The sequence below is a fragment of the Perognathus longimembris genome, chromosome 13 (assembly GCF_023159225.1).
Source record: "Perognathus longimembris pacificus isolate PPM17 chromosome 13, ASM2315922v1, whole genome shotgun sequence".
Classification (NCBI taxonomy): Eukaryota; Metazoa; Chordata; class Mammalia; order Rodentia; family Heteromyidae; genus Perognathus; species Perognathus longimembris.
In genome coordinates this window covers 58312134-58340123 of record NC_063173.1, presented here as the reverse complement: position 1 = coordinate 58340123, position 27990 = coordinate 58312134, and the positions used below count along the sequence as shown (strand labels likewise).

At 60.5% G+C, this 27990-nt stretch overlaps 3 protein-coding genes across 17 annotated transcripts; all 3 read right to left on the bottom strand.

Annotated features, from left to right (window-relative positions):
- Positions 1-6: 6 nt before the first annotated feature.
- Positions 7-18812, bottom strand: Ehbp1l1 (EH domain binding protein 1 like 1). Of its 13 annotated transcripts, none has more exons than XM_048361688.1 (21): positions 18411-18812; positions 15917-15974; positions 14971-15066; positions 14671-14724; positions 14401-14579; positions 14170-14312; positions 13316-13351; positions 13158-13223; positions 12908-13070; positions 9875-12761; positions 9243-9400; positions 9103-9151; positions 7575-8234; positions 2364-2433; positions 2191-2255; positions 1971-2094; positions 1624-1723; positions 674-747; positions 463-577; positions 260-362; positions 7-208 (listed from the first exon to the last, which is right to left on the bottom strand). In XM_048361688.1, the coding sequence occupies exons 1-20, from the start codon at positions 18512-18514 to the stop codon at positions 263-265; spliced, it is 5301 nt and encodes a 1766-aa protein (XP_048217645.1). In that variant the 5' UTR covers positions 18515-18812; the 3' UTR covers positions 7-208; positions 260-262. The 13 variants fall into 13 exon arrangements, with proteins under 13 accessions (XP_048217645.1, XP_048217650.1, XP_048217649.1 ...); XM_048361693.1 differs by having other exon boundaries at positions 7-362; positions 9875-10051; positions 12014-12761; positions 18411-18808; XM_048361692.1 differs by having other exon boundaries at positions 7-362; positions 9875-10057; positions 12014-12761; positions 18411-18807.
- Positions 18813-19902: 1090 nt separating this feature from the next.
- On the bottom strand, positions 19903-21347 carry Fam89b (family with sequence similarity 89 member B). Of its 2 annotated transcripts, none has more exons than XM_048360746.1 (2): positions 20993-21347; positions 19903-20659 (listed from the first exon to the last, which is right to left on the bottom strand). In XM_048360746.1, exons 1-2 carry the CDS (start codon positions 21272-21274, stop codon positions 20381-20383), a joined length of 561 nt encoding a protein of 186 aa, XP_048216703.1. In that variant the 5' UTR covers positions 21275-21347; the 3' UTR covers positions 19903-20380. The 2 variants fall into 2 exon arrangements, with proteins under 2 accessions (XP_048216703.1, XP_048216704.1); XM_048360747.1 differs by having other exon boundaries at positions 19903-20620.
- A 713-nt stretch (positions 21348-22060) lies between these two features.
- Positions 22061-23643, bottom strand: Znrd2 (zinc ribbon domain containing 2). 2 transcript variants are annotated; one of them, XM_048360744.1, is made up of 4 exons: positions 23575-23643; positions 23330-23481; positions 23128-23212; positions 22061-22438 (listed from the first exon to the last, which is right to left on the bottom strand). In XM_048360744.1, exons 1-4 carry the CDS (start codon positions 23633-23635, stop codon positions 22098-22100), a joined length of 639 nt encoding a protein of 212 aa, XP_048216701.1. In that variant the 5' UTR covers positions 23636-23643; the 3' UTR covers positions 22061-22097. The 2 variants fall into 2 exon arrangements, with proteins under 2 accessions (XP_048216701.1, XP_048216702.1); XM_048360745.1 differs by having other exon boundaries at positions 23330-23478; positions 23575-23607.
- Between the last annotated feature and the right edge of the window lie 4347 nt (positions 23644-27990).

Here is a 27990-nt window from a genome sequence, read left to right as displayed (position 1 = left end):
CGGGCATCGATGTCTGCTGTCTGGCTTTATTGCTGGGGAGTCTCCGGCAGGGTTGGGGGGCGAGGGGCTCCCCAAGGTCCCTGAGCCCTCGGCCGGGTTCTGGCCATTGGGGACACACACGCACACATTCATACCGACAAATAAATACGGCCCGGAAGGGCAGCCGGGGGCCCGGGGGTGGGGGTCCAGGCAGCCCGGGGCGGCCGGGGGAGGGAGGGGGGCAGCCGGGCGCCAGGGGCCCAGCGCGGGCTCAGCTCAGGGCTCAGCTCAGGGCGCAGCGCTCCCGCCGGCTCAGCTGCCGGCTCAGCTTGCGGCGCCGCTGCTCCAAGCCCCGCGCCAGGCGCTCGTCCTCCTCCAGGGCACTGGGGGCGGAAGGGCTGCGATCAGCACCCGGGTGGACGGGGCCTCCGGCTGCCCCCCCCCCGCCCCGCCCCCGCCCCGGGCCTCCAGGCCTCCGCTCACATCCGCTCCTTGTGGTCCAGGTCCCGGACCAGCTCGTCCCGCTGGTTCACCAGGGACACCAGCTCCTTCAGCAGCAGCTGCTCCCGGTGCTGCTGCGCCACCGTTTTCTGCCAATCTGAGCAGCCGAGGAGCCCAAGTCAGGAGGCCGCCCGCCCGGGGCCCCCCGGCCGGCCTCTCGCCCGTCCCCCCCTCCCCCCGGGCCCCTGCCCACCTTCGATGGCCAGCATGGCCCGCAGCTCCCGGCTCAGCAGCTCGAACCTCCGCTCCAGGTCCTGCTCCTCAATGCTGGGAGGCAGGGGCCGGGTCAGGAAGAGGGGAGCCCCAGGGAGCCCCCTGCTGGGCCACCCCACCGCCCCGGCCGCCGGGCTGACCCCAGCATGACAGCTTAGTCCTCATGCAGACTTCTCTTTTGTTGCTGTCGTTTCCACTAGTCTTTTAAAGTAAGAAACAACCTAGAAAAACTATCTGGGTGGAAATAGCAAACTAAAGAATACTCTGGAAAGCGACCCGAACTGCAAAAAGGAGCCAAAGCCCCCTGCACCTTGCAGGATGATCAAAGCAATTATGTGGAAGGTGGCCTGAGACCCCACAATCTCACACCTGTGGGGGGCTCTTTTCCTTACTGTAAAAGGCAAGGGATGGAACTGGAGGGAAAGCTTGAGTTTCTTGGGCCACAGTTTGCACCAAGCAAGAGGTATAAACTTTATACCCAAGACCAGAATTACGGGTGGGGGGGGTTCACAAAATGGCTTGCAGTGATTCCACAGAGAGATCTTTTGTAGAAAAGCAGCAGCTTGGGGCTGGGGATATGGCCTAGTGGCAAGAGAGCCTGCCTCGTATACATGAGGCCCTGGGTTCGATTCCCCAGCACCACATATACAGAAAACGGCCAAAAGTGGAGCTGTGGCTCAAGTGGCAGAGTGCTAGCCTTGAGCAAAAAGAAGCCAGGGACAGTGCTCAGTGCTCAGTGCTCAGGCCCTGAGTCCAAGGCCCAGGACTGGCCAAAAAAAAAGAAAAAAAGAAAAGCAGCAGCTTTAGCTCACTTCCGCTACTCCTGCCTGCAGGCCCGGCCCGCTGGGGGCGGGGCCGTGCGGGCAGGGGCGGGGCCTGTGCTGGCGGGGAGGAGGGGCTTGCTGGAGGGGCTCCCCGCTCGGCACTCACAGTAGCTGCAGCTGGTCCTGTCTGCGGATGAGGGCGTTCTTCTTGTTGACTAGGGTGAACCACTCCTGGATCAGCATTTCCTCCTCCAGCTTGTTGACACCTGAATCAAGCGCGAACCATCACCAGGCCTGCCTCGGGTCAGGGCAGAGCAACTGGGCATCTTAGAGAGGGTGCTTGCTTCTCCGGGGCATCCCAGAGGCCTGAGCTATGCGCCTCTAGCAAGGGTCTCCCCTAGTCCAGGCTCGGCAAGGGACCGGGGTTCCGGGCTGCGCTTCTTCCTGGCCCCTCCCACCGTCTTGGACAGAGTGATGTGTGTTGAGGAGGGGGACCCCAGACGCCCACCCTACCTGATTCCATGAGGCTCCTCAACTGCGTCTCCACCTCCGCCGCCCGCCCGTCTATCTGTCTCTGCTCCTGTTCCAGGGCCTGCAGCTCTGCACACACGTACTGACTCGTGTCCTGGAACCGTTGCTGGGGAGTGGGAAGGGGGCAGAGGACAGGCGCGCTCTCCCCAGGCCTTCCCTAGAAAGACCCACGCGGCGGTCCTTCCCACTTAGCCCTCCTTACCAGTCCAGCCTCCTCCCCTGCAATGAGGGGCACCTCCTCCTCCTCCTCCGAGGGAGGACTCCCGCCTGCAGACAGAGATCAGGTGATAAGGCTCCCCTAACCGGCAAGGGTCCCCCAGAGGCCCCGGCCCAGCCTAAACTGAACTGGGTCACAGACCCTTCAAAACTACTCACCCAGGGGCTGCTGCAGGGCTGGGGCTGTAGGTGGACCCGGGGCAGGGCTGGGGTCGGGGATCGGGCCTTCCTGTGGGGAGAGAGGCCGCTGAGCCTGGGAGTCATTCCAGACAACCCAGCCTGGGCCGAGCCAGAACTCCCGGCACAGAGAGCGCGGGCAGGCTGCTCACCCCCAGACCCTGCCCTGCTATAGCCCTGGACCCATCCACACGCACCTTTGCACCCCCAAGCCCCTGACCTCACAGGGTCTCCTATCACCCCGTGGGGGCATCTCCACGAGGGCTGGAGTCTCCCAAGGAGACACTCGGCGGCCCCAATGCCGCCCCAGGTGGCACGCCAGCACATCCATGTTCTGGCCAGAAGGGGGCGCCCTCCCACGTTACCCGTTTCCACCCCTAGAGCCTCGGCCTAGAGCACGGAAGCCAGACACCTTGGCTGGGCCTGTGAGTTTAACCCTAAAACCTTCCTCAGGCTCCATCTTGAGCTGCCCTAACCAACTTGACCTGGACAGCCCCGCTGGGCTGTGCCTGCCACCTGCACCCGCCCTCGGGCGCTCATACCCGGTTCTGCCTCCCTCCCTCAGCTTCACGCCTCTGGAAGCAGGTCTTAACTTTTTTTTTTTTTTTTTTTGGTCAGTCATGGGGCTTGAACTCTGGGCCTGGGCACTGTCTATGAGTGCTTTTGCTCAGGGCTAGCACTCTACCACTTTGAGCCACAGCCCCTTCTGGTTTTCTGGTGGCTAGTTGGAGATAAGAGTTTCAGAAACTTGGGGCTGGGGATATGGCCGGGTGGCAAGAGTGCTCGCCTCCTATACATGAGGCCCTGGGTTCGATTCCCGGGCACCACATATACAGAAAATGGCCAGAAGTGGAACTGTGGCTCAAGTGGCAGAGTGCTAGCCTTGAGCAAAAAGAAGCCAGGGACGGTGCTCAGACCCTGAGTCCAAGCCCCAGGACTGGCCAAAGCAACAACAACAAAAAAGGAGTCTCAGAAACTTTCCTGTCTGTGCTGGCTTTGAACCCCAATCCTCAGATCTCAGGCTCCAGAGCAGCTAGGATTACAGGGCATAAGCCACCAATGCCTGCCAGTGAAGGTCTTCATCTTGATTCTGAGGGTGAGAAGCTGCTTTCCCAGGGCCCCCCATGACAGGCAGTTCTGACTCCACCTACCACCTCATGCTGGTGGTTACGAACGACTGCCTGACCAGAGGTAGTCTCTTCTGATACGCCTAGGTTCTGCACCCAGAGACACTGACAAATAATACTACCCACTATCTTCTGAGCATTTATGTTTTAGGCACTGGTAAGGCTTTCCCCTTTTTTGTGCCAGTACTGTCAGGGCCTGGACATTGTCCTTCAGTTTCTTTTGCTCAAAATTGGTGCTCTACCACCCTGGCTTTTGGTGGTTAATTGGAGGTCAGAGTCTCATGAACTAATTGGGCTGGCTTTGAACTGGGATCTTCAGATCTTAACCTCATGTGTAACTAGGAATACAGATGTGAGCCACTAGCACCTGGCAGCCCTCCTTTTGGCACACTGACTGCCACTTGGCAAAGGGCTTTTGTGCCTTTGCATCTCATCGTCAAGAAAATAGCAGAGTGTCGGGCGCTGGTGGCTCACGCTTGTAATCCTAGCTACTCAGGAGACTGAGAGGGGGAAATCGCAGTTCAAAGCCAGCCCAGACAGGAAAGTCTGTGAGACTTTATAGTTTATCTACAGTTTATTTGTGAGACTTTAAACTGTGGCTCAAGTGGGAGAGTGCTAGTCTTGAGAAAAAGAAGCTCAGGGACAGTGCCCAGGCCCTCAGTTCAAGCCCCAGAACGGGCAAAAGAAAAGAGCAGAGAGAAGTTAAGCGGCTTGTCCAGTCCACAGAGATAGGCCCAGCAGAGGGCGCCATTGAACAGCTCAGGCACAGAACCTGGCTGGGCTTTCCTCTCCCGGAGCTAAAGTGTCCCACAGGTTAAATAGGATGACATTGGAAGCGGCGTTCGGAGGAGCCAAGAGCTGGTGGAGAAAGGCCAGCCGTGAAGAGAGGGCCCAACCCACAGGGCAGGAGATAGAAAAGGCCAACTTCAAGCAGGGCGCCGGTGGCTCACGCCTGTCATCCCAGCTACAGATCTGAGGATCGCAGTTCAAAGCCAGCCAGGGCAGGAAAATCCTTGAGACCGTTATCTCCAACGAACCCCCAGAAAACCGCAAGTGACCCTGTGGCTTAAAGTGGTAGGGTGCTAGCCTTGAGCAAACCGAGCTTAGGGACAGCGCTCAGGCCCCCTTCAAGCTCCACAACAACAAAAGCCAACGTCAGCAACAATTGAGCTGATGCGAGTTCCAGCGCCCCTTCCTGGGGTCTGCCTGATTCCTCCTCGGTACTCTCACGGACGGCTCTGGGCTCCGAGGACCGGCTGGATGTTGAGAAGCAGAATGTAGGATGGGAGGGAGCCTCTGCCCTTCTGATTCAAAGAACTCCAGGACGGCTGGGCGCCAGGGGCTCACGCCTGAACCTACATCCTCAGAGGGCTGAAATCTGAGGATCACAGTGAAAACCCGAGCTGACAAATCAGAGAGACTCTTCTCTCCTGTGAACCACCAAAGAGCCAGAAGTGGAGCCGTGGCTCGAGGGGTAGGGTGCCCAGCCTTGAGTGACAAACGCTGGGGGACAGGGCCCAGGCCCTGAGTCCGAGATGCGGCTCCGTGACACACAGGGACTGACTGGGCTAGACGCGGCTGTGTTCCGCTGGCCTGAGCGCCTGCGCCCTCGGCCTCTGGCTCGCTCGCCGTCTCGTGGGCAGCCTCTGCCCTGTGTCTCCGAGATCCCACGGGGGCCTGTTGCTCTGAGCATGGCCTCACCACCATCTGGAAGCCTTTGGGGAAATGACTGGCAGTTCCCTATTGAGCCCTTAACTTTCCTACTGTTGCATGCTCGCTTGCGAAAGTCCCTCTACTTGAGTGTTACCCCCTCCCATTTTCCTTGCCCCCAATCCATCTTTTCAACTAGCTCAGATAGCCACTGCTACTTCCAGAAAGCCTTTCTCAATGTATTCCTTCCTTTCCTCCAAACACAGGGTCGATCACTGGACAGCCGTTGGTGGTGAATGCCCGACAGCTGCCCCATGACCTGGACCTCTGTGGCTGCAAGTCCCTGTAAGTCCCTGCTCCCTCCAAGACGACCTGAGCCCAGTGACAGGACTGCCGGGGAAAGGGCCCTGAGCTCTAGGGAAGCAGGGAAGGGGACGCGCCCAGAAGGCTGCCCCACGTCCAACCTCCACTGCAGGAAACAAACACACTGGTCTCCAGCACCTGGAGTTAAAGATTCCAAGCGGAGAGCAGAAAGGATGGGCTAAGTGGCACAGCACCTGCCTGGCAAGGAAAAGGCCTGGATGCCGGCGCCGGTGGCTCACACCTGTCACCCTAGCCACTCAGGAGGCTGAGACCTGAGGACCGCAGTTCAAAGCCAGAAGTGGCACTGTGGCTCAACGTGGTAGTCCACTAGCCTTGAGTGGAAAAAGCTCAGGGACAGTGCTCAGGCTCTGAGTTCAAGCCCCACAACTAACAAAAACTACAAAAAGTCCTGGAGTTCAAACCCCCAAATCACCAAGAAAGAAAGAGAGAGGGGAAAGGGAGGGAGAGAGGGAAGGAGAGAAGAGAAAAGGAAGGGAGGGAGGGAGGGAGGGAGGGAGGGAGGGAGGGAGGGAGGGAGGGAGCTGAGTACCTGTGATGTGCTTGTAGTCCTAGCTATTCAGGAGGCTGAGCTCTGAGGATCAAAGTTCAAAACCAGTCCAGGCAGGAAAATCAAAGTAACTACCAAAAACCTAGAAGTAGAGCTGTGGCTCAAGTGGTAGACCATCAGCCTTGAGCAAAAAAGCTAAGAAAAATCACAAGGCTTTGAGTTCAAGCCCAGTACAAGGACTTCTTTTTTCTTTTTAAGACAATCAACAGGCTAGAAGAATCCTTTTTTTTTTTTTTTGCCAGTTTTGAGAGTTGAACTCAGGGCCTGAGCACTGTCCCTGAGCTTCTCTTGCTCAAGGCTAGCACTCTACCACTTGAACCACAGCACCACTTCTGGCTTTTTCTGTTTGTGTGGTGCTGAGGAATCAAACCCAGGGCTTCATGCATACTAGGCAAGCACTCTACCGCTAAGCCACATTGGGAGATCTTTAGCAACAATAGATCTGACAAAGGCCTAATATCCAAATACACAAGAAGCTCAAGAAACGAACCCCTCCCAAAGCCAATAAACCAATCACTAAATGGGCAAAAGAGCTAAGGAGAGACTTCTCAGAGGAGGAGGTCAGAATGGCAAAGAAACACACGAGGAAATGCTCATCATCCCTGGCCACAAGGAGATGTAAATCCAAACACCCCTGAGATTCCATCTCACCCCAGTTAGACTGACCACCACTATGAATTCGAACAACAAATGTGGGTGGGAATGTGGAGAAAGGAACCCTACTGCACTGTTGGTGGGAATGCAGACCAGTACAACCACTCTGGACAGCAAACAAACCAACATAGACGTTCCCTACAACCCAGCCGTACTACTTCTGGGCATCTACCTGGAACATCACAAGCCAGGATATTGTAAAGATACTGTGTACCCGTGCTTATTGCTGCACTATGTATAATAGCCCAGTTACAGAAACAGCCTCGGTGCCCTACAATGAATGAGTGGATCCAAAGAACATGGACCTAAACACAATGAAACTTTACAGAGCCCCTGGAAAGAATAATATTACGTCATCTGCAGGGAAATGGATGGACGGAGAACAAATCATGTTAAGTGAGGTAAGCCAAGCTCAGTGGGACAAAAGGCACATGTTTCCTCTCCTATGCAGAAACCAGGCCTAAAATGCACTGGGACATGATCGATTCTATAGATCTCCACGCAGTCACACATGGTGAGACCAAAGGAAGGGCAGCCGCGGGGGAAGGAACAGAAAGGTGCAAAGCCCAGGTGTCTCTGACCACATAAAATAATATCTAAATGAACTCCAAGGAAATGGAAGCGATAGATGGTAGGTAGGTAGACAGACAGATAGATGGATGGATGGAGGGGTGGGTGGGTGGATAGGTGGGTGGGTAGATGGGTGGGTAGGTGGATAGGTGGGTGGGAGGGTGGATAGGTGGGTGGGTGGATGGGCGGATGGACGCGGTGGCTCACACCTGTGATCCTAGCTACTCGGGAGGTTGAGATGGAAGGGCAGCGGGCACTCACCGCGGTCCCCGGTCCCGTGGTCCCGGCTCCCGCGGCCCCCGCGGCTCCCGCGGCCCCGGTGGCTCCCGTGGCTCCCGTGGCTGCCGCGGGCCCCGCGTCCGGCTCGTCCCCGGAGAAGGAGCTGCTGTTGCGCAGCCTCGAGCGCCTCTTCCTCAGCAGGTCCGCGTCCCGCACGTGGGAGAAGGAGCCGTGCGCGCGCGGCGGCGGCACCGGCCCGGCCTCCCCGTTCACCGACGGCCGCCGCAGCTTCACGCCGGGCCCGGCCCCGTTCACCCGCTCCTCGGTGGGCGCCGGGGCCGCGGGGGCCTCCGCGGGGGCCGCGGCTCCGGCCGCCTGCGCCTCGTCGTCCCGGGGGCCGCGGGCGGAGGGCGCCCCGCCGGCGGCCGCCTCCCCGGGCGCCCCGGCCCCGGCCCCGCGCAGCCGCCGCGCCAGGCCGCCCGCGTCCAGGTCCTCGGGCCGGGGGCCCGGGGCGCCCACGCGGTAGGTGCCGGCGCGGCCCCCGCCCTCCAGCGGCACCAGCTGCAGCTCCTGGCCGGTGCAGAAGGCGCGGATCTGGCACAGGTACGTCATGACGATCAGCTTGTCCGGCACCGACAGCAGCACCATGTCCGCCGGCTCCAGCAGCCGCGACACGCCCAGCGCCTCAAAGCCGTCGAAGGCCTAGGAAGGGCGGCGCGGGGTCAGCCGTGGGGGGGGGGGGGCTCCCCTAGCAGCGCTTCCAACTGCAACCCCCACCCCAGAGGAGGAGGGAAAGCTAATGGCCGCCCCGTCACCAGGATAGCGCGGGGAAAGCCAGCGAGAGGCAAATGAGAATGTATGCACACACACACGCATAGACGTGCTAAAGGAAACACCGCAACCCAACGAGGAAAACCAATCTAACGATCACCGAGGCAAACAAGCTGGGCGCCGGGGGCTCACTCACGTCAGTCATTCCTGGCTACCCCCGAGGCTGAGATCTGGGGATTCTGGTTCAAAGCCAGCCCAAGCAAAAAAGCCCTAGATTTTTATCTCCAATGAACCAGCAAAAATCCAGCAGTGGCGCTGTGGCTTTATGTTACAGCACTTGAGGGTGAAAAAGCTAAGGGACAGCGAGCACCTAAGCCCTTAGTGCAAGCCCTGCTTCCACCACGCACATGCACGCACGCGCACACACGCACATACACACAGAGTAAAGCATGTATGAAAGCAGGGCTGGGCCAGGCACTGGGGGCTCACGCCTGTAACCCCCGCTACTCAGGAGTCTGAGATCTGGGGATCGCGGTGCAGAGCCAGCCTGGGCAGGAAAGTCCATGACACTCTTATCTCCAAAAGGCCTTAAAGGGAGCCATGGCTCCAAATGGTAGTGCACTCGCCTTGAGCACAAAAGCTCAGAGACAGCACCCAGACCTTGAGTTCGAGCCCCAGCACTGGCAAAACAAACAAACAAACAGAACGCAGGGCTGGGTCCCTGTGGCTTCTCTCTTCTCACACGCCTAGTCTGGCCCTTACTCTCCTTCCCACCAGCCATGGCTCCCGCCCGTCTCACCTGCTTGTTGTTCTGCTTGATGTCGAGCGGGTCCAGGGAGGCATAGTCGCTGTGGAGAAGGTGCCGGTCAGGGCGGTGGGGACTGTGCTTCCCCTGTCCCCCCCCCCCCCCCCCCCGCTCACGCCCCCGGGGCAGCTCACATCTTGTCTGGGTGGAATCGGTGTAGGATAGCGCAGAAGGCCAGGCCGTTGCGCCAGGATGTGGTGAAGTTGGTGATGCAGACACCGCGGTAGCCGGCGGTGACCTCCTGGCACCACTCTAGCAGGGACTGGCTGGAGCTGACCAGGGCGGACGGCTCCTGAGGGCACAGGGATGGATGGGGTTCAGGGAGGCGTTCTAGGGACCTGTGCTCGCTGCCCCTGGGGAAGGAAGCTCAGGCCTGGCACAAAACTGCAGGGACCATCAGAGACCTCTGACTAGAACCTGGGGCGGGCAAAAAGGTTTCCAGCTTTGGGGAATGATCTTGTCCAAGGTCACATACAAGGTCATTGGTCCCCAGGCAAGACCAGAGGTCACTAGAGTAGCTACTTCTCAAAGCCAGCCCAGATCATCAGCCTGGGGGTAATCCAACTCCATGCAGACGCCCCAGGAAGACAGAGTGGGGGAGCTGGGGGACCCTGAGGGGACGAGGTGGCCAGGGGGCTTCTTGAAGCGGAGCCCCCACCCCATCCCCATCTCAGGCCACCAGGTGGGTCCATGCAGCACTGCCATTCGCTCAGCCTCAGGTTAGTGGGAAGAAGCAGACCACGCCCTGGGCAGCCCCCATCCCTACCTGGCTGCCTGGCAGCCTCCTGTCCTCTTCAGGCTCCTCTGGGGAAGGGGCCCCAGCGGGCCCGGGCTCCCCAGCCCCTGCCCCACCGGCCACCTGCGCCTCCGTCAGGCTGGCCTCCGGGAGGGGTCCCTCAGCTTCTTCCCCCTTCTTGGTTCCTAAGACCCCAGACTCGGTTTCCTGGGCCTCAAAAACACCAGATTTGTTCCCTGGAGCCCCTAAAGCTGCCATTTCTACCTTCTGGGCCCCCAAAGCCTCACGTTTGGGTTCTAATACCCTAGCCTCTGTCCCCTGGTCCCCGAAAACTTTAGTTTCTGCCTCTGGTACTCCTGAAATCTCTGCCTCTATTTCCTGGGATCCTAAAACTCCTTGATTAGAAAGTGGGGCCTTATTTAAAGCCTCATATTTGAGCACTCCCCGAACTCCAGCCTTCTGCGGCCCCCCCTCAGCCCCTGGCACTGTGCCTTCTGCCTCCTGGGCCCCCAGTACCTGGTCATCTGCCTCACCAGTCTCTGACCCTGGGACCTCCGTACCCTCCATTTCTGTCTCTGAAACTCCGGACCCTCTCCCTGCCGTCTCCCGGGTCCCCAGTATCGCAGGCTCTATCTTAGCTTCCAAGGCACTGGAGCCCCCTACCTCTGTCTCCTGGGCCCCCAATATTTCAGACTTTATCTCAGCTTCTGTTCCAGAGGCCTCAGAAACCCCTACCTCTGTCTCCTGGAACCTCAATATCTCAGACTCTATTATCTCAGCTTTGGAATCCCCTATTTCTGTCTGCTGGACCCCCAGTATCTCAAATTCTATCTCAGATTCTATTCCTGAGGCACCAGAAACCCTCATCTCTGTCTCCTGGGTCCCCAATATTGCAGACTTTATTACCTCAGCTTTGGAATCCCCTATTTCTGTCTGCTGGACCCCCAGTATCTCACACTCCATCTCAGATTCTGTTCCTGAGGTCACAGAGCCCCCTACCTCTGTCTCCTGGGACCTCAATATCTCAGACTCTACTGTCTCATCTTGGGAACCCCCTATGCCTGTCTCCTGGGTCTCCAGTATCACCGACTCTATCTCAGCTTCTGTTCCTGAGGTCACAGAGCCCCCGACCTCTGTCTCCTGGGACCTCAATATCTCAGACTCTACTGTCTCAGCTTTGGAACCCTCTGAGTCTGTCTCCTGGGTCCCCAGAATTTCAGAGTTTAGTGCGGCTTCTGTTCCTGAGGCCTCAGAAACCTTTCCATCTGTCTCCTGGAGCCCCAGTATCTCAGACTCTACTCTCTGAGGCTTGGAACCCCCTATTTCTGTCTCCTGGGCCCCCCATATTTCAGCTTCTGCTGCCTCAGTTTCTCCCACTCTAACTTCTGAATCCCCCACTTTTGCCTCTGGGGCCTCTGTTCTCTCAGCCTGTATCCCGGGGACCCCTAGACCCACAGATGATACGATCTCCTGGCTCTCCAAGATCTCCATTTCTGAGGATCCAGTCTTTGTCCCTGGAGTCTGTCCCTGGGCACCCACCTCTGTCTCCTGGACCCCCAATATTTCAGACTCTAACATCTGAGCTTCTGTCCCAGGAACCCCTGGGTACTCAGCAGCTATCTTCTGGATCCCCAGTATTTTACCCTCTGTCTCTAGCACCCCAGAACACCCCGCCTCTGTATCCTTGGCCCCCCATATCTCAGCTTCTGTTCTCAGCACACCAGCACCACCAGATACCTCCTGGGTCTCTGACCCGTTGGGCCCGGGTATCCTAATCCCCAGAACTGCCGAAACGCCAGCCTCCGCTTTCTGGGGCCCCAGTGCCTCTGATTCTGGTATCCTGGCCTCTGTCCCCAGCATTCCTGGAAGCTTCCCCAGAGTCCCCAACTCTGCCATCCCTGTAGCCTCCGGCTCTAGGATCCCTGATCTTGCTGCTGCCTCTATTTCTTGGGCCCCCAACACCTCAACTGCTGCTGCTGTCCCAGTATCTATTTCTGAGAACCATGACCCCCCTGCATCTGTCTTCTGGATCCCCAATACTCCCTGCTCTGCCAGCTCAGTCTCTGTTCCCAGGAGCCTTGACTCCCCCACCTCTGCTTCCCAGGCCCTCAGATTGCAAGACAGCACCCCCTGGTCGGCTGGTGATGGGGTCCCCTGAAAACTGCTCACCTGGAGCCCAGTGTTTGCTGCTCCAGCAGGGGGGCCCTCCTCCGGGCCAGTCCTGCCCACACCAGGGGCTCTGCCCCTCACCTCCGTACCCTCTGTCTCCTGTCCTGCAGCAACCCCTGCGCCCCTGAGCTCACTGAGAGGCCTGGAGTGCCCGGCAGGTTCAGTTAGGGATGGGCTTGGGCCTGTGGGAGCCTCTTCTGGGGTCCTGACCCCCATCTTCCCCTGAGAGCCCCTTGGAGGGGCCTCAGGAGTCACCCTGAGACTTGCTTCCGTCGGCAGGCCTGCCGCCTGGGGGGCCCCCATAGCCCCCCCGTGTCTCACCTGTGACCTCTGCTCAGCATCCACCTGACTAAGTTCTGAGCTCCCTTCCCTCTCCCCAGCTGTGGCCACTGACCTCTTCCTGTTCCCCTCGCTGCCTCCTGCCCCCCGCTCTGCGTCTGCCCCCCGGGCCGCCGGGCTGTCCCCAGCGCGCCCCTCCTCAGCCAAGGGTCTCTGCTCTCCCGGGGCCTCTCTGGAGCCTCCGTGCTCAATGTCTGAGTCCAGTTTGGCTCCCTGGACCTCTGTCCCTTCCTGGGGGCTGGTCTGGGCCTGGGTCTCTCCAGAAGAGCCCCCTGCTTCAGGGGGAGCCTCTGAGGCCATGGGGACCTCATCCCCCCCTTGGGGAACTGGGGTCCTGGGGACATCAGAGCCTTTCCGGAGCCGAGGGGCCGGGGTGGGGGCCATGTCCAGGCCTGGCTTCACAGAGGACCTGAGGAGAGAGCAGGTGTGTTGGGGGGGGCTCCTTCAGGCCCCACTGTCTGTCCATCCCACCCTGCAGATTGCTGGGGCGCTGGAGAGGGGGATGGAGGGGAGGGCAGAGCTCCCCACGGGGACTGGGTGGGTTCCAGCGCTCACCTCGTCTCCGGTGGAGTTCCTGGGGGCCTGGGGGCCTCAGGCCCCACCCGGCCCCCGGTTAGAGCAGCCGGCTCTGCCCCCTGCCCCCGGGAGGCCCTGGCCGGGGGAGCAGGGGCACTCACAGGGGCAGGGCCGGTGTCCTTAGCACTAGAAGGGCTGGCAGCTGAGAGGGGGGAAGGAAGGGGAGCTGAGGCCCGGGCCCCGGCCCTCAGCCCCAGTCCCCAGCTCCAATTCCCAGCCTGGTCCTCACCTGCCTGCCCGGGCCGCCCTTGGGCCTCGTCCTCCTCAGAGAGTGTCTTCAGCTCCCGGGGGTGCTCTACAAGTGGGGTGGGTGGAAGCACAAAGTTAGCCCTTGTTGGGGCCCTAGAGGTTGGACTCCTTTCCCCCCAGCTTCAGGAGAGGGCCTACCTGGGAGACGCCCCAGCCGCAGGGCACCGCCCCGGCCTGGGAGGAGACAGGCCCGCAGACGCAGAGGAAGAGAGAGAAGGAGAGAAAAATAGAGCAGGCAGACCAAAGCTTTAAGGAGTAACAGGGAGGGAGGGAGGGAGGGAGGGAAGGAGGGAGGCTCCGGTGGCAGGGGTGGGAAAACCAGGCTGCAGCCCCTCTGCACTTCTTTTTTAATTTTCCCCGTCCTGGGGCTTGAACTCAGGGCCTGAAGGCTGTCCCTGAGCTTCTTTTTGCTCAAGGCTAGCGCTCTACCACTAGATCCACAGCGCCACTTCTGGCTTTTTATGTGTATGTAGTACTGAGGAATCGAACCCAGGGCTTCACGCATGCTGGGCAAGCGCTCTACCACTAAGCCACAATCCCAGCCCCTGGGGCTTGAACTCGGAGCCTAAGTGCTGTCCCTGAGCTCTTTTGCTCACAGCCAGTGCTGTAGCACTTGAGCCACGGCTCTACTTCCGGCTCTTTCGGTAGCTAATTGAAGAGAAGAGTCTGGGAGACTTTGCCGTCCTGGCTGGCTTTGGCGCTCGATCCTCGGAGCTCGGGCTCCGGAGTCGCCGGGATTACAGGCGTGCCTGGCCCGCTCTGAGCTTTTGACCTGGCTTCCCGGGTCCGGTAGGGGAGAGGCAGACGGGACCCACCAGGGAGGAGTGGACCGGGGACAGGGAGGGAGGGAGACCCCACCCGGCCGTCCTGTAGGACTTAGCTCAGGGCCCACGCTGGGCAGTAACGCGTTCCCGTCCCACCCCAGCACAGGCGGAGGCGGCGGCCCGGGCCTCCCCGCTCCGCAAGGCGGGGTTCACAAGCGGCGAGCCTACCTGGCGGGGGGCCTCGAGCCCAGGCCTCGGGGGCCCCTGGGCCGTCCGCCTCGTCCTCATCACTCTCTGCAAAGTCGTCCAAGTTGCCCACGTCGCTCGGCTTCACGCTCATGAGGCTGGCCAGGCTCTGCATGTCATCGTCCCTGGGGGGGGGGGGGCAGAGGTCAGGGGGTGAGGGCTGGGGTCAGAGGCCACACGGGCCAGCGTCGGGCAGGGCAAGCGAGCACTCACGTGGCCCGGCCCTCCCGCAGCAGCACCCCGGAGAGGGTGAGGCTCAGCTCCGCGTGCACCACCTTCACCGACTTGGCCTTCAGCCGCAGCCGCAGGGGGACCTGGGCGGGCACCGGCCCCGCATGGCGGGCCAGGTCGACCTCGGCCGTGGCCAGGACCTTCCGCTGTCCCTTGGACTCCTAGGGTCACAGGGAGGGGGGCAGCAGGGGAGCGTCAGTGCTGCCCTGACGCCCCCGCACGCCCCGGCCTCTGGCCCCTGCCCGCACTCACGTTCTCGATAACGAACGTCCACTCTTTGGCCTCATACTGCTCCACGTGCGGGTCCTGGGGGGGAGAGAGGGGCAGGCCAGGGCTCCTGGGGGGCGGTGTGGCGAGGTGGGGCTGGGCTTCCCTTCCGGCTGCCTCTCCCACCGCAGGGTCGGGCACAACGCCTCCTCCAAGAAGACCTCCCGGGCCACCCACGCTAAGATTCTGGCTCCTGCCACCCTCTTCTTCCCAATCGGGATGAACAACACGCCGGGTTCCCACCCGCTGACCTCTGGCTTCTGTGGCCAGGGGCTGGGGACTCACCCTGTACAGCGTCACGGAGATGTCCACGTTCTCAGGGACCATCCACACCACCGTGCCGCGGTACGGGTTCTGGATTCCAGGCTGCCAGCTGTGGGCCTGCAAAGGACCTTCCCTGAGCGCCGGCGTTGCCTCCCATCTCCACGCCGCCCTGCCCTCATCCTCAACCCTGTGTGTGTGTGTGTGTGTGTGTGTGTGTGTGTGTGTGTCTGCACGCACGCATGCACGCCCGGGCACACGGGGCTGGAACTCAGGGCCTTGTGCTCTCCCTTCGCTTTTTTTTTTTTTTAATGCAGTTCCTGGGTATTAACCCTGAGCTTTCCTTTTGCTCCAGGCTAGTGCTCCACCGCATCGGCCACAGCAGATTCCAGCCTTTTAGTGGTTAATGGTTGGTATGAGTCTCACAGACTTTCCTGCCCAGACTAGCTTTGAACCGTGATCCTCAGCTGTCAGCCTCTTGAGCAGCTAGGTTTATAGACGTGAGCCGCGGGTTCTGAGCCTCTCCCTTAGCTTTTAGGCGAAAGGCTGGTGTTCTACCACTTGAGCCACACGTTCACTTCCAGCTCTTCGCTGGTTACGTGGAGGTAAGAACCTCTCAGATGTGTCTTCTGGGTTTGAAACGCAGTCCTCAGATCTCAGCCTCTTGCGTCGCTAGGACTCCAGGCACGAGCTGCCAGCCTCACACTTAAGGTTTTAGGGAGTATGCCAGTACTGAGGCTTGAACTCAGGGTTTCCAGCTTTTGCTCGGCTTTTTCCACTGAGGACGGGCACTCTGTCACCTGAGCCGCACCTTCACTTCCCCGATCCTCAACTCTGATGCCAGCTCCCTCTCCCTCGGTGGATTATGAGGGGATCTTGAACTGTCCCCAAGCCCCCCGGAGCCCCTCTGGCTCTCCGGGGCCCCGTTCTGGCCCCATCCCCAACCGGACTCAATGCCATCCTCTCCCACCTTGGAGCAGACACGTCGGTTCCGGCGGGTCCACACCACCACCAGCTTATCCGGTTGCCTAGGGCCGGGAGAGAGGGGAGGACAGCTCCGTCAGGCCCACCCTCCGCGCCCCTTCCTCCCCTAGCCAGGCAAGAAAGATCTCCCTTCACTTTGAGCTCCTTACCCCACAAGAAAGGGCCTGGGCAGCCTCTTATCTGGGGGCACAGGGTGCGGGGTGTGGCTGCTGCCAGAACAGGGCGGGGCCAAGGCCAAAGAGCGAAGGCCTGGACAGCAGGGGCCAGCGTGGACCCGGTGTGGGAGACAGCAAGCGCCAGAGCCAGGCCCACAGCGAGCCAGGGGCAGGGAGGGGCAAGGCCTCGGGGCAAGACCAGCCCACGCAGAAGCAAGTATTTGTGGGGTGCTCGCTATAAACCTAGCCCTCTTTGGGGTGCAGAGGGAAACAGAGGGAAGACCCTTCTGTGGCAAGGCACAGGTCAGAAGGAAGCTAGCAAGCTCGCTTCGGGTGGCTGTACTAGCCCCTGCGGGATCTCCAGGGCGGGCGGCGGGCAGAGGTGAGAGTAGGAAGGAGGCTGTGGGTGGGGCTGAGGTCAGGGCTCCAGGCAGAGAGAATGGCAGGTGCCAGCGGCTGAGGCTGGAGTTGGGGAAGATCGAGGGGCCCAGTGGGGAGGGGAGGCCAGAAAGGAACAGATAGGGTTAATTTGTCACGTGACACTCCCCCCCCCCAACCCACAACAAGAGCCCACCATGCCCAGCCCTTTGCTGGGTTCAGAGGCCCCAAAGAGAGTCAGCCAGGACTCCTGTGTCCCCAGACTCAGAGCCTGGGGCTGTGGTTTGGCAGAGCGATGGTGACACAGGGCACCAGGCGAGGTCAGGAAGCCTTCTAGGCGGTGGCGCGGAAGCAAATGCTGAGCAGACTCGGGAGGGGCAGGCGTGGGGAAGAGGCAGAGACAACGTGAGGAGGAGGAAGGCGGCTGCACTGGGCCTCATCCCAGAGACGGAGCCCACACATGGCTGGGCGGGGGGAGGGGGGGGCCTGCGGGGGTTAGTGCCCAACCCGGAAGGTGGGTGAGGATCACAGAGACAACACCAGAGCTCTTCTGGCCGGCTCCCTGCCCGTCAGGATGCTTGGGTCTGGGCCTGCCTGGCTTCCTGCCTCCTATGGAGATCAAGGCAGGAGAAGAGGCTCACCTGCGTGTCAATCCCTCGAGGATACTGAGGCCCAGAGAGGCTGGCGGCTAGAAGGTGGCACCGCGGAGTGGAGAGCCTCTGGCCCAGAGCTCAGCTCCCTTTCCCAACCCCCCAAACTACAGGCACTGGCCCAGCCAGGAGTTTCCCAGAAAGGGGAAGCGAATCAGGGTGGCTGGGTAAGGTGGAGCCCTGCTAGGCAGCCTGACTCAGGCCAGGCACGCCTTCCTAGGAAGCCTGGACCTGGGCAGCTTCCTGTCCTAGGCTCCAGGCTGAGAAGCCCAGAAGGCCTTCCCCAAGGCTGCCAGTGACTCAGCCCCGCCGATCCCACCTGCTCGCGAAGCCTGCTCACCAGGACCCCCACGTCCAGCATCCCGCTTGACCTCACTCAGGATGCTGGGGCAGAAGCCAGAGGTCAGAGTTCACAGGCTCTGCAAGTGCAACTCCCCCCCCCCCCGCCCCCCGCCAGCCAGACCCCATCCTCCCTTGGCCCCTTGCTGAATGAAGGGCATACCAACAGGTCTGGGAGAAGCCGGCCCAGGGACAGGGCTGCTTCTGCTCGCTGCCTTCCCTTCAGACCCTAGGATTCTTTCATACTGGGTTCCTTCCCCTTGGGAACCTAAATTTAGCCCTGCCTGGTGACCGAGGCCCCCACAGCTGTGCCTTAATCCAGCCAAGGGAAGCTGACACCAGGGAGCACGTATATTTAGGGTGTGACGCAGGGGCCCGGGCAGCTGCGGGTGGGGGCCTGGGCGCCATGTGCCCTGGGGCCCTTCAGCAGTCCAGGCTAGGGCTTGTACCCCGTACCCTACTCCCTGGCCTTCTGCGGAGCCTCCGGGACTCACAATCTTCTAGGCTCTCAGGCCCCTTTAAGCCACTCTCCGCCTCCCTCTTCATCTCTCCAAGTGCTCAGTTTCCCCTTTTAAGGACATCGTGAAGACATTTCCAGCTTTCCAGAGCCAGTTGGGCTGAAACGGGGAGGGCCTCGGGCCCCACAAGAAGGCAGGGGAAGAGGCCCGAATCTTTGTTCCAAGCTAGACTAAAGTTTCTGTCCCGGCCTGGACTACACCTGCAGACCTCAAAGCTGGCTCCCGGAGCCGGCTCTCCCCTAAGACCTGTGGTTTGCTTCCTGAGCCCTGACCCCAAGCGCTAAGCCAAGGGTGGGCACCGGGTCCCGACCTCCATCCCCCAGCCCTGCCCATCCCCTCGCCGAAGGGTCCCGCGACTTCCCCAGGCTGGGGACCCCAGGGCCCAAGCGGATGGGGCTCCACGCCCTTCTAGAGGGCTCGGCGGACCTCCCTCCACTCACCATTTCTTGGTGCACTCCAGCACCAGCTCGTGGTAGCAGGCCACAAACTGGAACTTGGCGGCCCGCTTGCCCACTCGCTGGAGGCGCTTCCACACCGAGGTCATCGCAGCTGGCCAGCCCGCTTCTCAGACCCGCGGCTCCCGCCAGCCCGCGCCGAACCGCCCCGCCTGGGCGCTCATCCCGCCCGCCCCGTCGGAGACTGCGGCCCCTGGGGCGGCCGCGGGGTGGCCGGGCGTCCGGAGCGGAGCGGAGCGCAGCGCGGAGCGGGCAGCCGGCCGGCCGAGCGCGCCGTTTCCTGGAGCCGCACCCCCGTGGAAGGCGGGCGGGGCCGGCACGGGCCAGGGCCGGCGGAGGGCGGGGCGCCGGGCTTCCGGGGCCTGGTGCCGCGAACTCGGTGCTGCGTGGGGGGCGGGGGCGGGAACGGCCGGCGCGGGGGCCGGGCGGGCGGGGCCGTGGGCCTCGAAGCGCTGCCGCCCCTCCACACCCCACCCCCGGCCCGCCTCCCGGCGCCCGGGACCCCATTCCCCAGGCTGGGGAAGGGGAAAGGAGCGGCTCGTCCTCCCGAGAGCCCCAGAGCACCCCGGGGCCCGGCCCCTGCGCAGCTCTCCTCCCTCAGGCAGCCCCGGGTTCGAGTCCTGACGTCCAGGCAAAGCACTGGGACTCGCGTGGAATGGAAATGGCTGTGCTTCCATCTCCAGGACAGGGAAAAGCTGGCCGGGGCTCGGCGTCCGTTATCTGGGCCGGCCCGGGTGTCGGCGCCCGCCCCCGGGAGGCCCTCGGGCGTCTCCCGCTGGGTTACCTGCGAGCGCCCGATTAGAGCCGTGGGCGCCCGCGCCGCCGGTGCCAGGCCCGCAGTCCGAGAGCGGCCAGCCGGCCTGGAGCCCGGGGAAGCCCTGGGCTGGAGCAGGGCCTCCGGTCAGCCAGGAGCCCCAAGGGGCCGGGAGGGGGCCGGGGCGCCCACGCCGGGCGGGCAGCCTGAAGGGCGTGCGGCGGCGGGGGCCCCGTGTCCTCCGTCCTAGGGGGGCGGGGGTCCCCGAGACCCCGCCATCCTTCCCCGGGCTAGCCCGCCCCCCAGGGAGGCCTCCGCCTCACTTCCTCCCGCCCCGGGCCTCAGCCCCGGGCCTTCCCCGAGGCCCCAGTCCCGGGCCCACCCATTTCCTGTGCTGCCCGGCCCCGCCCCGCCCGGGCCCGAGGTGGAAAGTTTCTCTCCTCAAGATGGGCGGCGCCTCCTTCCTCCCCCCCCCCCCACCGGGAAAGCCCGCCGCGAGGGGCTGGGGGGCTGGGTTCCCGGGCGGCCAGCCAGAGAGGGGCAGCGACCCGGCCGTGGTCGCACAGCCGGGCCTGGGGGGCGGGCGCCGAGCGCGCCCGGCCCTGCCCGGCGAGGCCTCCGGAGCCCCGGCGCCCCCTGCCGGCGGCGGCCGGCCATCACCGCCCGGGACCGGCGCGGACCCACCCCACCCGCGGTCCCACCCCGCGGCAGGGCACCCACAACGCGTCACACTGAGCGTTTATTTATCTACACATCCAGGAAGTGGCCCCTCAACCTCGGCACCCAGCCGGGGGTCTCGCCCTCCGGCCGTGGGTGCCCGGGACTGCGGGCGGGGTGCCCCTGAGCAGGCCGCTGCCAGGTAGCAGCGAAGGTGAAGAAGGGGGGGGGAGGGGGGTTGGGAGGAGCTGGGCACTCCGGGACCCCAACCCAGAGTTACCACGGGGGGTGCAGGGAGCGTCGGGCCCCACCGCCGGGCCGCAGGCAGGCCGGCCGGGCCGGGTGCACACGGGGAGAGGTGGAGGCCCGGGGCGGTGCCCACCCGGTGCCAGCTGGCCGGGAGGAGGGGGCCCGGCGGTCTCGCCCTCCTGAGCGGAGCTGAGGTACAGGTGGCAGAGCAGGCACTGTTGTCTGAGGACTCGCTGATGGACAAGTTCTGCGCCTTTCGCGCTTGCACGCGTGCGTTCCCACCCACCCCGGCTCTTCAGAGACCGATGTGGAAGGCGTCCTGCAGCCACTGGTCCCGGGCGTTGTGCGTCTGGGGCACCGTGAGGGGCGGCGGGTCTGGCGGCAGGCTGGCGTCGGGGGGCTCCTCGTCGTCAGACAGGCCGGCGTCGGGCGGGTAGGAGCTGTCCGAGTGCAGCGAGGACGACAGGTCCTGGCAGAAGCTCAGGTCTTGGCACAGGTGCTTGTAGTCCTGGATGGACTCGTACAGCCCCCACAGCTGGCACAGGAGGGACATGTCCAGCTGCCGCAGCCCCACCTGCAGACAACTGACAGTGGGCTGGAGTTGGGGTCCAGGTCACCCCCCAACCCGAGCCTCCAGGAGCCCAGGCCCCCAGCCCAGGCCACAGCTCCAGCCCATCCACCGGCACCTTCCTAAGCGAAAGTTTGGAGGCCAACAGATGGCACCTGCAAGCGATGTAGCTTGAAGGGGGACCCTGACCCTCATCTGTGAAATGGGGTGGCGCCCACCGTCGAGCGGGATAAAGGGAACCGGAGCCCCACCCTCGCCATGCATGGCCTCGACGCCTGCAAGCGGGCTCAATGCCTCCGTGCCGGGCGGGGACCCCGCGGCGCCCACCCACCCACTCACCATCTCTTTGCGCAGCGAGGCCAGTGCCGAGTCGAGGTTGACCGGGCGCCGCGGCCCGGCGGCGGCTCCGGAGCTGGCGGCGCCGGCGGCCGGGCGGGGCCCGTCGGGCGCGCGGGCGGCCCGGCTCAGCTCGTCGTGGATGCGGTTGCGCTGGCTGTAGACGCGCTCCAGCTCCCGCCACGAGCCCCCGCTGGCGTTGAGGAGGCCGCTGAGGCCGCGCGGGAGCGGCGGGAGCCCCGCCAGGGCGCCGCCCGGCGCCTCGGACGACGGCAACCCGTTCATGGCACGATGGGCGCGGCTGGCGACGCCGCCTCCCGGCTCCCCAGGCCGCCCCGGGCCGCCCCGGCAGCCCCGCCGGCCGAGCCCCGCCGCTGCCGCCGCCGCCGCCGCCGCAGGCCGCGCTTTGTTCCTTCCCAGCTCCGCGGACTCCGCCTCCGACCCGCCCCTTCGGGGGCGGCGCCTCGCTTAAAAAGGCCAGGGCTGCGGGGCCGCAAAGGCAAAGAGGAGAAAAGCCAACTGGGGCACCCGCAGGACGGGCGCCAGAAAGGGGAGCAGAGAGGTGAGAAGAGCCGGGCGTGGCTCCTCGGAGGCTTCTTGCTGCCCCTCCCTTACGCACTGCACTTCGTTCTACACAATTTCCCTCCCGAGGAAAAGGATGTAAATGTGGAGTCAGGAGACTATGTCTGAGGACCTAGGGTGGACGTGAGGGGGAACAGGCGGTGGGATCTGGAAGCTTCGGGGAGGGAGGGGAAGCCACAAGGGGACTGGAGCTCCAAATGTCACTCGCAGGTCTGAAGGGCTGAGAAGGCTGGGGGGGGGGGGGGAAGGGGAGCCCCAAGACAAGACTAACGATGCTGCCTCAGAGGTGCTAAGCCCTCCTCCTCAGCCTGAAGTTCCGCAGAGCTCTCCACCCACCCCTCATCTTGGCTGTACAACTCATTTTTCAGGAAATCTTTTCCGGGAGAGCCAAGAGTGGAAAGATGAGAAGCAGAGGAAAAGGTGAGCACAGCTGGGCCTGGCATGCACACTCAGAACCAAGGACAGAACAAACCACACGAAGAACAGCTATTTTTCTAGAGGGTTTTTCTGGGGGGGGGGGGGTCTCTTAGTGCTGCAGCTGTTTCAGGCTGCCCAGGGCCTCGGCACAGGCCCTAATCAGGCCGCACAGCTGGATACTAGTCTCCAGAGAGGTGCTACAGCCCAGCTCCGTTGAGGCCCAGGTCAGCTTTTGCAGGAGGGCCTCCTGTGTGCAAGACACCACATCTGCATTTGGAGGTGCAGCGGGAGGGGTTGGGCCCTGCGCCGCTTTGAGCCCCGCTGCAGCTCCCTCGCAGTGCTCTGGACGGGGTACAGGGGGCTGAGGTGTGGGCCGAGAGCTCAGGGGTTCTGTGGCAGAGGCAAGCTGATGTTCCCGGGCCTGTGAGAGGGCAGCCTGGGCATTCAGAGCTAAAAGAAGAAAGGGGGTGGGATAGTCAGGGTGTCTGGCCCACCTCAGCCCAGAGCCACCTGCTCTGCTCTTTCTGTGCTTCTGTTTTCCCTCACCCTCTATACAAAGCAGTAATGCGATATATATGTATATATATATATGTGTGTGTGTGTATATATGTGTGTATATATATATGTGTATATATATCCTAGGCTGACTCTGAACTCGTTCATCATTCTCCTGCCTCAGCCTCACGAGTGCTGGGATTGCAGCCATGATCCACTATGCCCACCTCTTACCACCTTCCTTGCACATGTTATACAAGCACTTCCTAGAGCTACATACAACCCTAGGCACAGTCCACTTTCTACTGTGTTATCAGTGTTCTACGCCTTAGCTGTATCTCCCCATCAAACCTGTGTCCCAGAGCTGGGGACACAGTCCAGTGGTAGCGAACTTGCCTGGCATTCCTGAGGCCCTGGGATGCATCCTCAACACTGAAGGAAGGTCACCTGATTAGGCTTACACTCTCCCCCAAGTCGGCAGAGGTGCTTAGTGCTCCTCTTAAAAGGTTCTCTCAGAAGCTGACAGGAGACAGCACCTAACTCCCACCCCCCACCCCCTCGCGGGCTCCACGGCCACCTCCCGGGTCTGTTCCCGAGCACCTAGCACTGCGCTGCTTCTCCGCCAAGCGCGCTCGGCCCCTCACCGGGATTATCTTTATCCACGTCTGAGTCGAGCTCCTGACAAGCCACGCAGTAGATTTTCCGCTGTTTGTCTTGCAGGAGGATCGTCTGTGGGCCGGAAAGCACACGGGGCGCGCGTGAGACGCGGAGGGGGCTGGGGAGGAGCCGTGCGGAGCGGCCCGCAGCCCGGCCCCGGCGGCTCCGGCGAGTCCTCCCGTCACTCACCCCGCAGTCCGCGCACGTTTCGCCCAGCATGCGGTAACCGCGCAGCAGGTAGTCGCCCATGAGCCGGGAGATGCGATCCTGCCGCTCCCGGCGCGCCTGCAGCACCTTGGTCTCCGCCTCCGTCGGGGGCTCCCAGGACAGATCGTCGACTTCTGGGGGAAGAGAGAGACATGGCGGACCGGGGCCCTGGGCCGAGCTGCCTCTCGGACCCCGCGGCGCCAGCACCCCGCAACCCCAGCTCTCACCAGCGCCATTCAGGGCCATGGTGCCGTTGTCGCCGCTGGGGTCGCCGGAAGTGACGCGCATTCTCGGCGCCGCCCCTTCCCCACTGGCCCGGTGCGAGGGCGGAAGTGACGCCACCCCGCGCTCTTCCGACTTCGCTTTGCCCGGAAAGGGGCGTGCGGAGCGCGGGCGCGGCCCCGCCCGGAGGCGCGTCGGTCGCCGCCCGTCCGCGGCCCGCGCGCGGAGCTCCGCGGCGACCCTCCGCCGGGCTGAGGCGAGTCTGCCCCGGGTCGCCTCCCCTGCGCGCCGGAGTCGGAGGGACCACGGCCCGGCAGCCGCTGCCGTGACCGACGGCCCCTTCCCAGCGCACGGGGCCCCGCCGCGGCGAGGCCGGGAGGGTCTGTCCCTCCCTCCAACCGGAGCCCGGAACGGATGCAAAGCCTGCCCTGCAGCAGGTTTTTCTCTTTTTTTTTTTTTTCAGCTAAAGCCCTCGAAGACATTGTGCGGCAGGTGGTTCACACCTGCAATCCCAACTAAGCGGGAGGCTGTGGAAACTTGAGGAATGCGGCTTGATGCCCGCCAGCCCTGGCCAGAAAATCTTTGCGACCCTTCTCTCTCATTAACCACCAAAAGGCTGGAGGTGGAGCTGTGTGACTCAAGTGGTAGTGCGCTAGCCTTCAGCAAAAAGAGATCAGAGACAGCACCCAGGCCCTGAGCTCAAGCCCCCAAACACACACACACACACACACACACACACACACACAAATTCTAGCTGGGCACTGGTGTCGTGAACTGGTGGCTCACACCTGTAATCCTGGCTACTCAGGAGGCTGAGATGTTAAGATCGAAGTTGAAATTCTGGGAAATGTAACTCCAATTTAACCACCAGAAAGCCAGAAGTGGAGCTGTGGCTCAAAGTGGTAGAGCACTAGCCTTGAGTAAAAGCTCAAGGACAGTGCTCAGGCCCTGAATTCAAGCCCCAGGACCCCTCCCACCAAAAAAATCTGCAAAAAGCACCATGCTGGGCATGCACTGTTTCACTGTGCATGTGATGCTTACTGGAAAATAAGGATGACGGATATGTACTTATGACAGGCTGCTCTTGAGTGGATTGCAAGTTAAAATTACCAGTGCTCCCTGAATGTTGGCCATATTGGTTTTGTTTCTCTCCTGTGTTCTTGTTTTGGGGATAGTGAGGATTGAAATACTCAGGGCCTGCATATGTTAGACAAGTCCTCGAATACCCCAACCCTCCTGTGTTTTTTCCATATATGTCCTCTCCTTTATTAGGTTGGAGAAGTCTGATGGGTAGGGGCACCTCGATGGGTCTCAAGGTTGTAAACCTAAGCAATGGAAAAGGATACCTAGAACTGGAGTCCCATCATTTCATCTGCAGCCTCTGACTAGACAGACATGCTTTTTTCATCTTACCTGAAGTGCCTTTCTTTCATCTGCCCTTGTCTTTATCCTTTTAGAAACCCCAGACTTGCCTTTTTGCATCCTTTTTTCTTCCTGTTTATGAAGAGAGCCCGGTGCCCCTCTTCACTCTCCACCACCAGCAGGTGCTTGGGCAGCAGCACAGTACCTCACACAGGACCTGTCCCCCCAGTCATTTCTCCCAAGCTGACGAAAGGGACTGTCCATCACCATCTCTGTTCTCCAGCCTGTGTGTACACACCCTCCAGCCCTATCCTGTATTCCCAAGTGCACCCTCTGGAGCCATTGCCATGGCCAATACCTGCTCAATTGTCAACTCTACCTGATACCAGTGAAGGCCCTTAAACTTCTCTTCCCACCCAGTCCCTTTTGCTTCTCAGGAGGACCTCATGGGGGTAGGTACTAATATTGTTCCCATTTTACAGAGCAGCTTTTTGCTGGTTCATTGAAGATAAGGGTCTCAGGGACTTTCCTGTCTGGGTTGGCTTTGAACTGTGATCCTCAGTTCTCAGTCTCCTGAGCAGCTAGGATTACAGGTGAGAGCCACTGGAGCCCAGAAAATAATTCTTTCAAAACATAAAGAATTTTAGTTTTGCTCAAAACCCTATCACACTAGACAAAAAAAAAAAAATCGGAAGTCCTTACATCAGTCTCCACAGTCCTATGGGTCTGATCTGTGGCACTGTTCTCCCTGGATGTCCCCTCTTCCAATAGCCAAGGGGACCCCCAACACCTTTCCTAAGGGCCTCTGTCTGCTTCACCGTAGGGCAGATCAAGCATGCCTGGGCCATGTCCTGGATCTGCGACTTCCTAGCTCTGTCACCTGAAGAGTTTGCTTCACCTCTCTGGGCTTCAGTTCTGCCTCTGTGGAATGGCCAATACAGAGGGCCGCTGTGGAGATTCAGTGTGGAGATGTGAGGATCTAGGAAATTCAAACTTAATGTGGTTCAGACTTCCAGAACTCTCTTTTAGACCAACACAGGTCCTAGACCTTGAGATTTCTCCCTCCCCCCTCTCTTTGTTGTTATTGTTTTACTTCTGTTTTTTAAATTACTTTTGTTTAGTTTTTGTTTATAGGTACCAAGAAATTGAACCTAAGGCCTCAAGCACGCTAGGCTAGCACTATACCACTAAGCCACACAACCCAGCCTGTTGTTTTATTTTGTTTTGTGCCAGTCCTGGGGTTTGAAATCAAGGCCTGGGTGCTGTCCCTTAGTTTTTTTGCTCAAGGATGGCCCTCTACCATTTGAGCCACAGCTCCACTTCTAGCTTTTTGGTGGTTAGTTGGGGATCAGAATTCCATGGACTTTCCTGCCTGGTCTGGCTTCAAACTGTGATCCTCAGATTTCAGCCTCCTGAGTAGCCAGTATTACAGGCATGAGCCATTGGTGCCCTACTAACTACCTCTCTCTGAGTCCTTCCACAGGGGCTTTCATGCAGCATGAGATGGGTAAAATGCCATTGTCCCTTTGAAGTTCCCTTAAAGTGAAGTTTTCGCTACTGACGGTTAATGAGTTAATTTTGTCACAGAGGAGAAACGGCAATAGTCCTGATACCCAGGAGGGAACACTCAGAGCTCTGGGAGACATGGAAAGAGAGACATTAGTGATCTCTGTCTGTCCTACCTCCTCCCCAATGGAACTTTCCTTGTTAGGGAAAACATCTGCTCCACCTCTCCCAAACTGCTGTAAATTTAACCGATTGCTAGGTCTGCCATTCTCTGTTAGAAGGTTCTGATTGTGACTATCATTCTGTTTAGCCGTACTGAAATATGAGAAATAACAGGGGCCTTACCAAGGATTCACCAAAGTCATCTTCAATTTACTGACCAAGGTTGCTGTAGTCAATAGTCTCTCTAGATTTTGTGTTGAAGGGAGGGGGGTCCTGGGGCTTGAACTCAAAGCCTAGGTGCTGTCCCTTAGATTATGCTTTGTTCTTTGTTTTTGTTTTTTGGTCAGTCATGGGGCTTGAACTCGGGGCCTGGGCACTGTCCCTGAGCTCTTTTGCTCAAGGTTAGGGCTTTACCACTTTGAGCCACAATGCCACTTCTGGTTTTCTGATGGTTAAATGGAGGCAAGTGTCTCACGGATTTTCCTGCCCAGGCTGGCTCCAAACTGCGATCCTCAGATCTCAGCCTCCTGAGTAGCTAGGATTGCAGGTGTGAGCCCCTGGTACCGCATTGTTTTCTCTCAAGTCTGATGCTCTACCACTTAAGCCACAGTTCCACTTTTGGCTTTCTCAGTGGTTAATTGGGGATAAGAGAGTCACAGACTTTCCTGCTCCAGCTGGCTTTAATGTCAATCCTCAGATCTCACTTCCTGAGTAGCTAGAATTACAAGCTTGAGCCACTGGCAGCAGGCACCCTAGATTTTTTTTTAATAGGGACAAAACAGTCTTTGGAGTTGTTCCTATATCCTGCAGTGTCTAAATGAACACTTTATGCCAAGTGGAAAAGTCAATGCAAATGTGGCTGTATAGATTTGCTTCACCTGAGGCTCTGAGTGGCAAGGCCAAGGTCAGCACCTCAAGTTGTGCTTATCGTGTATATGAGCCTTAATTAAATATTGTTCCTGATACTTTAGACTTTATCCCAATTCTGCTGATTGGACTAGTAAGATTTGCCAACAGAGTGTGGTATACTCATGCCAGAATTCACCAAAATGCAAGCTGGTACAGTGATGAAGATATTAATCTCGGACAGTTCTCCGAGGGTCTCCAGTGTTTGCACATGTTGCAAGCAAGGCCTTTGCTCTTAGAATCTGTCCTCAAAGATACTCATGTAGCAAAAAACCCAGAAGACGGGTTCCTCCCTTCTGAGCAAAGGACAACCGTGATTTTGTTTTGGGGTTTTCTAAGCTTAGGTCCTCATCCTGAAGATGACCTGCTCCATGTGCAGACATCTCTCTGGGTCCACTAGCCTCACCCCCACTGGAACTGGCGACAGGGGGACCTGATGTCCCTACAGTGATGTGCCTGTCACTGAGCGGCTCCCCAGCTTACTT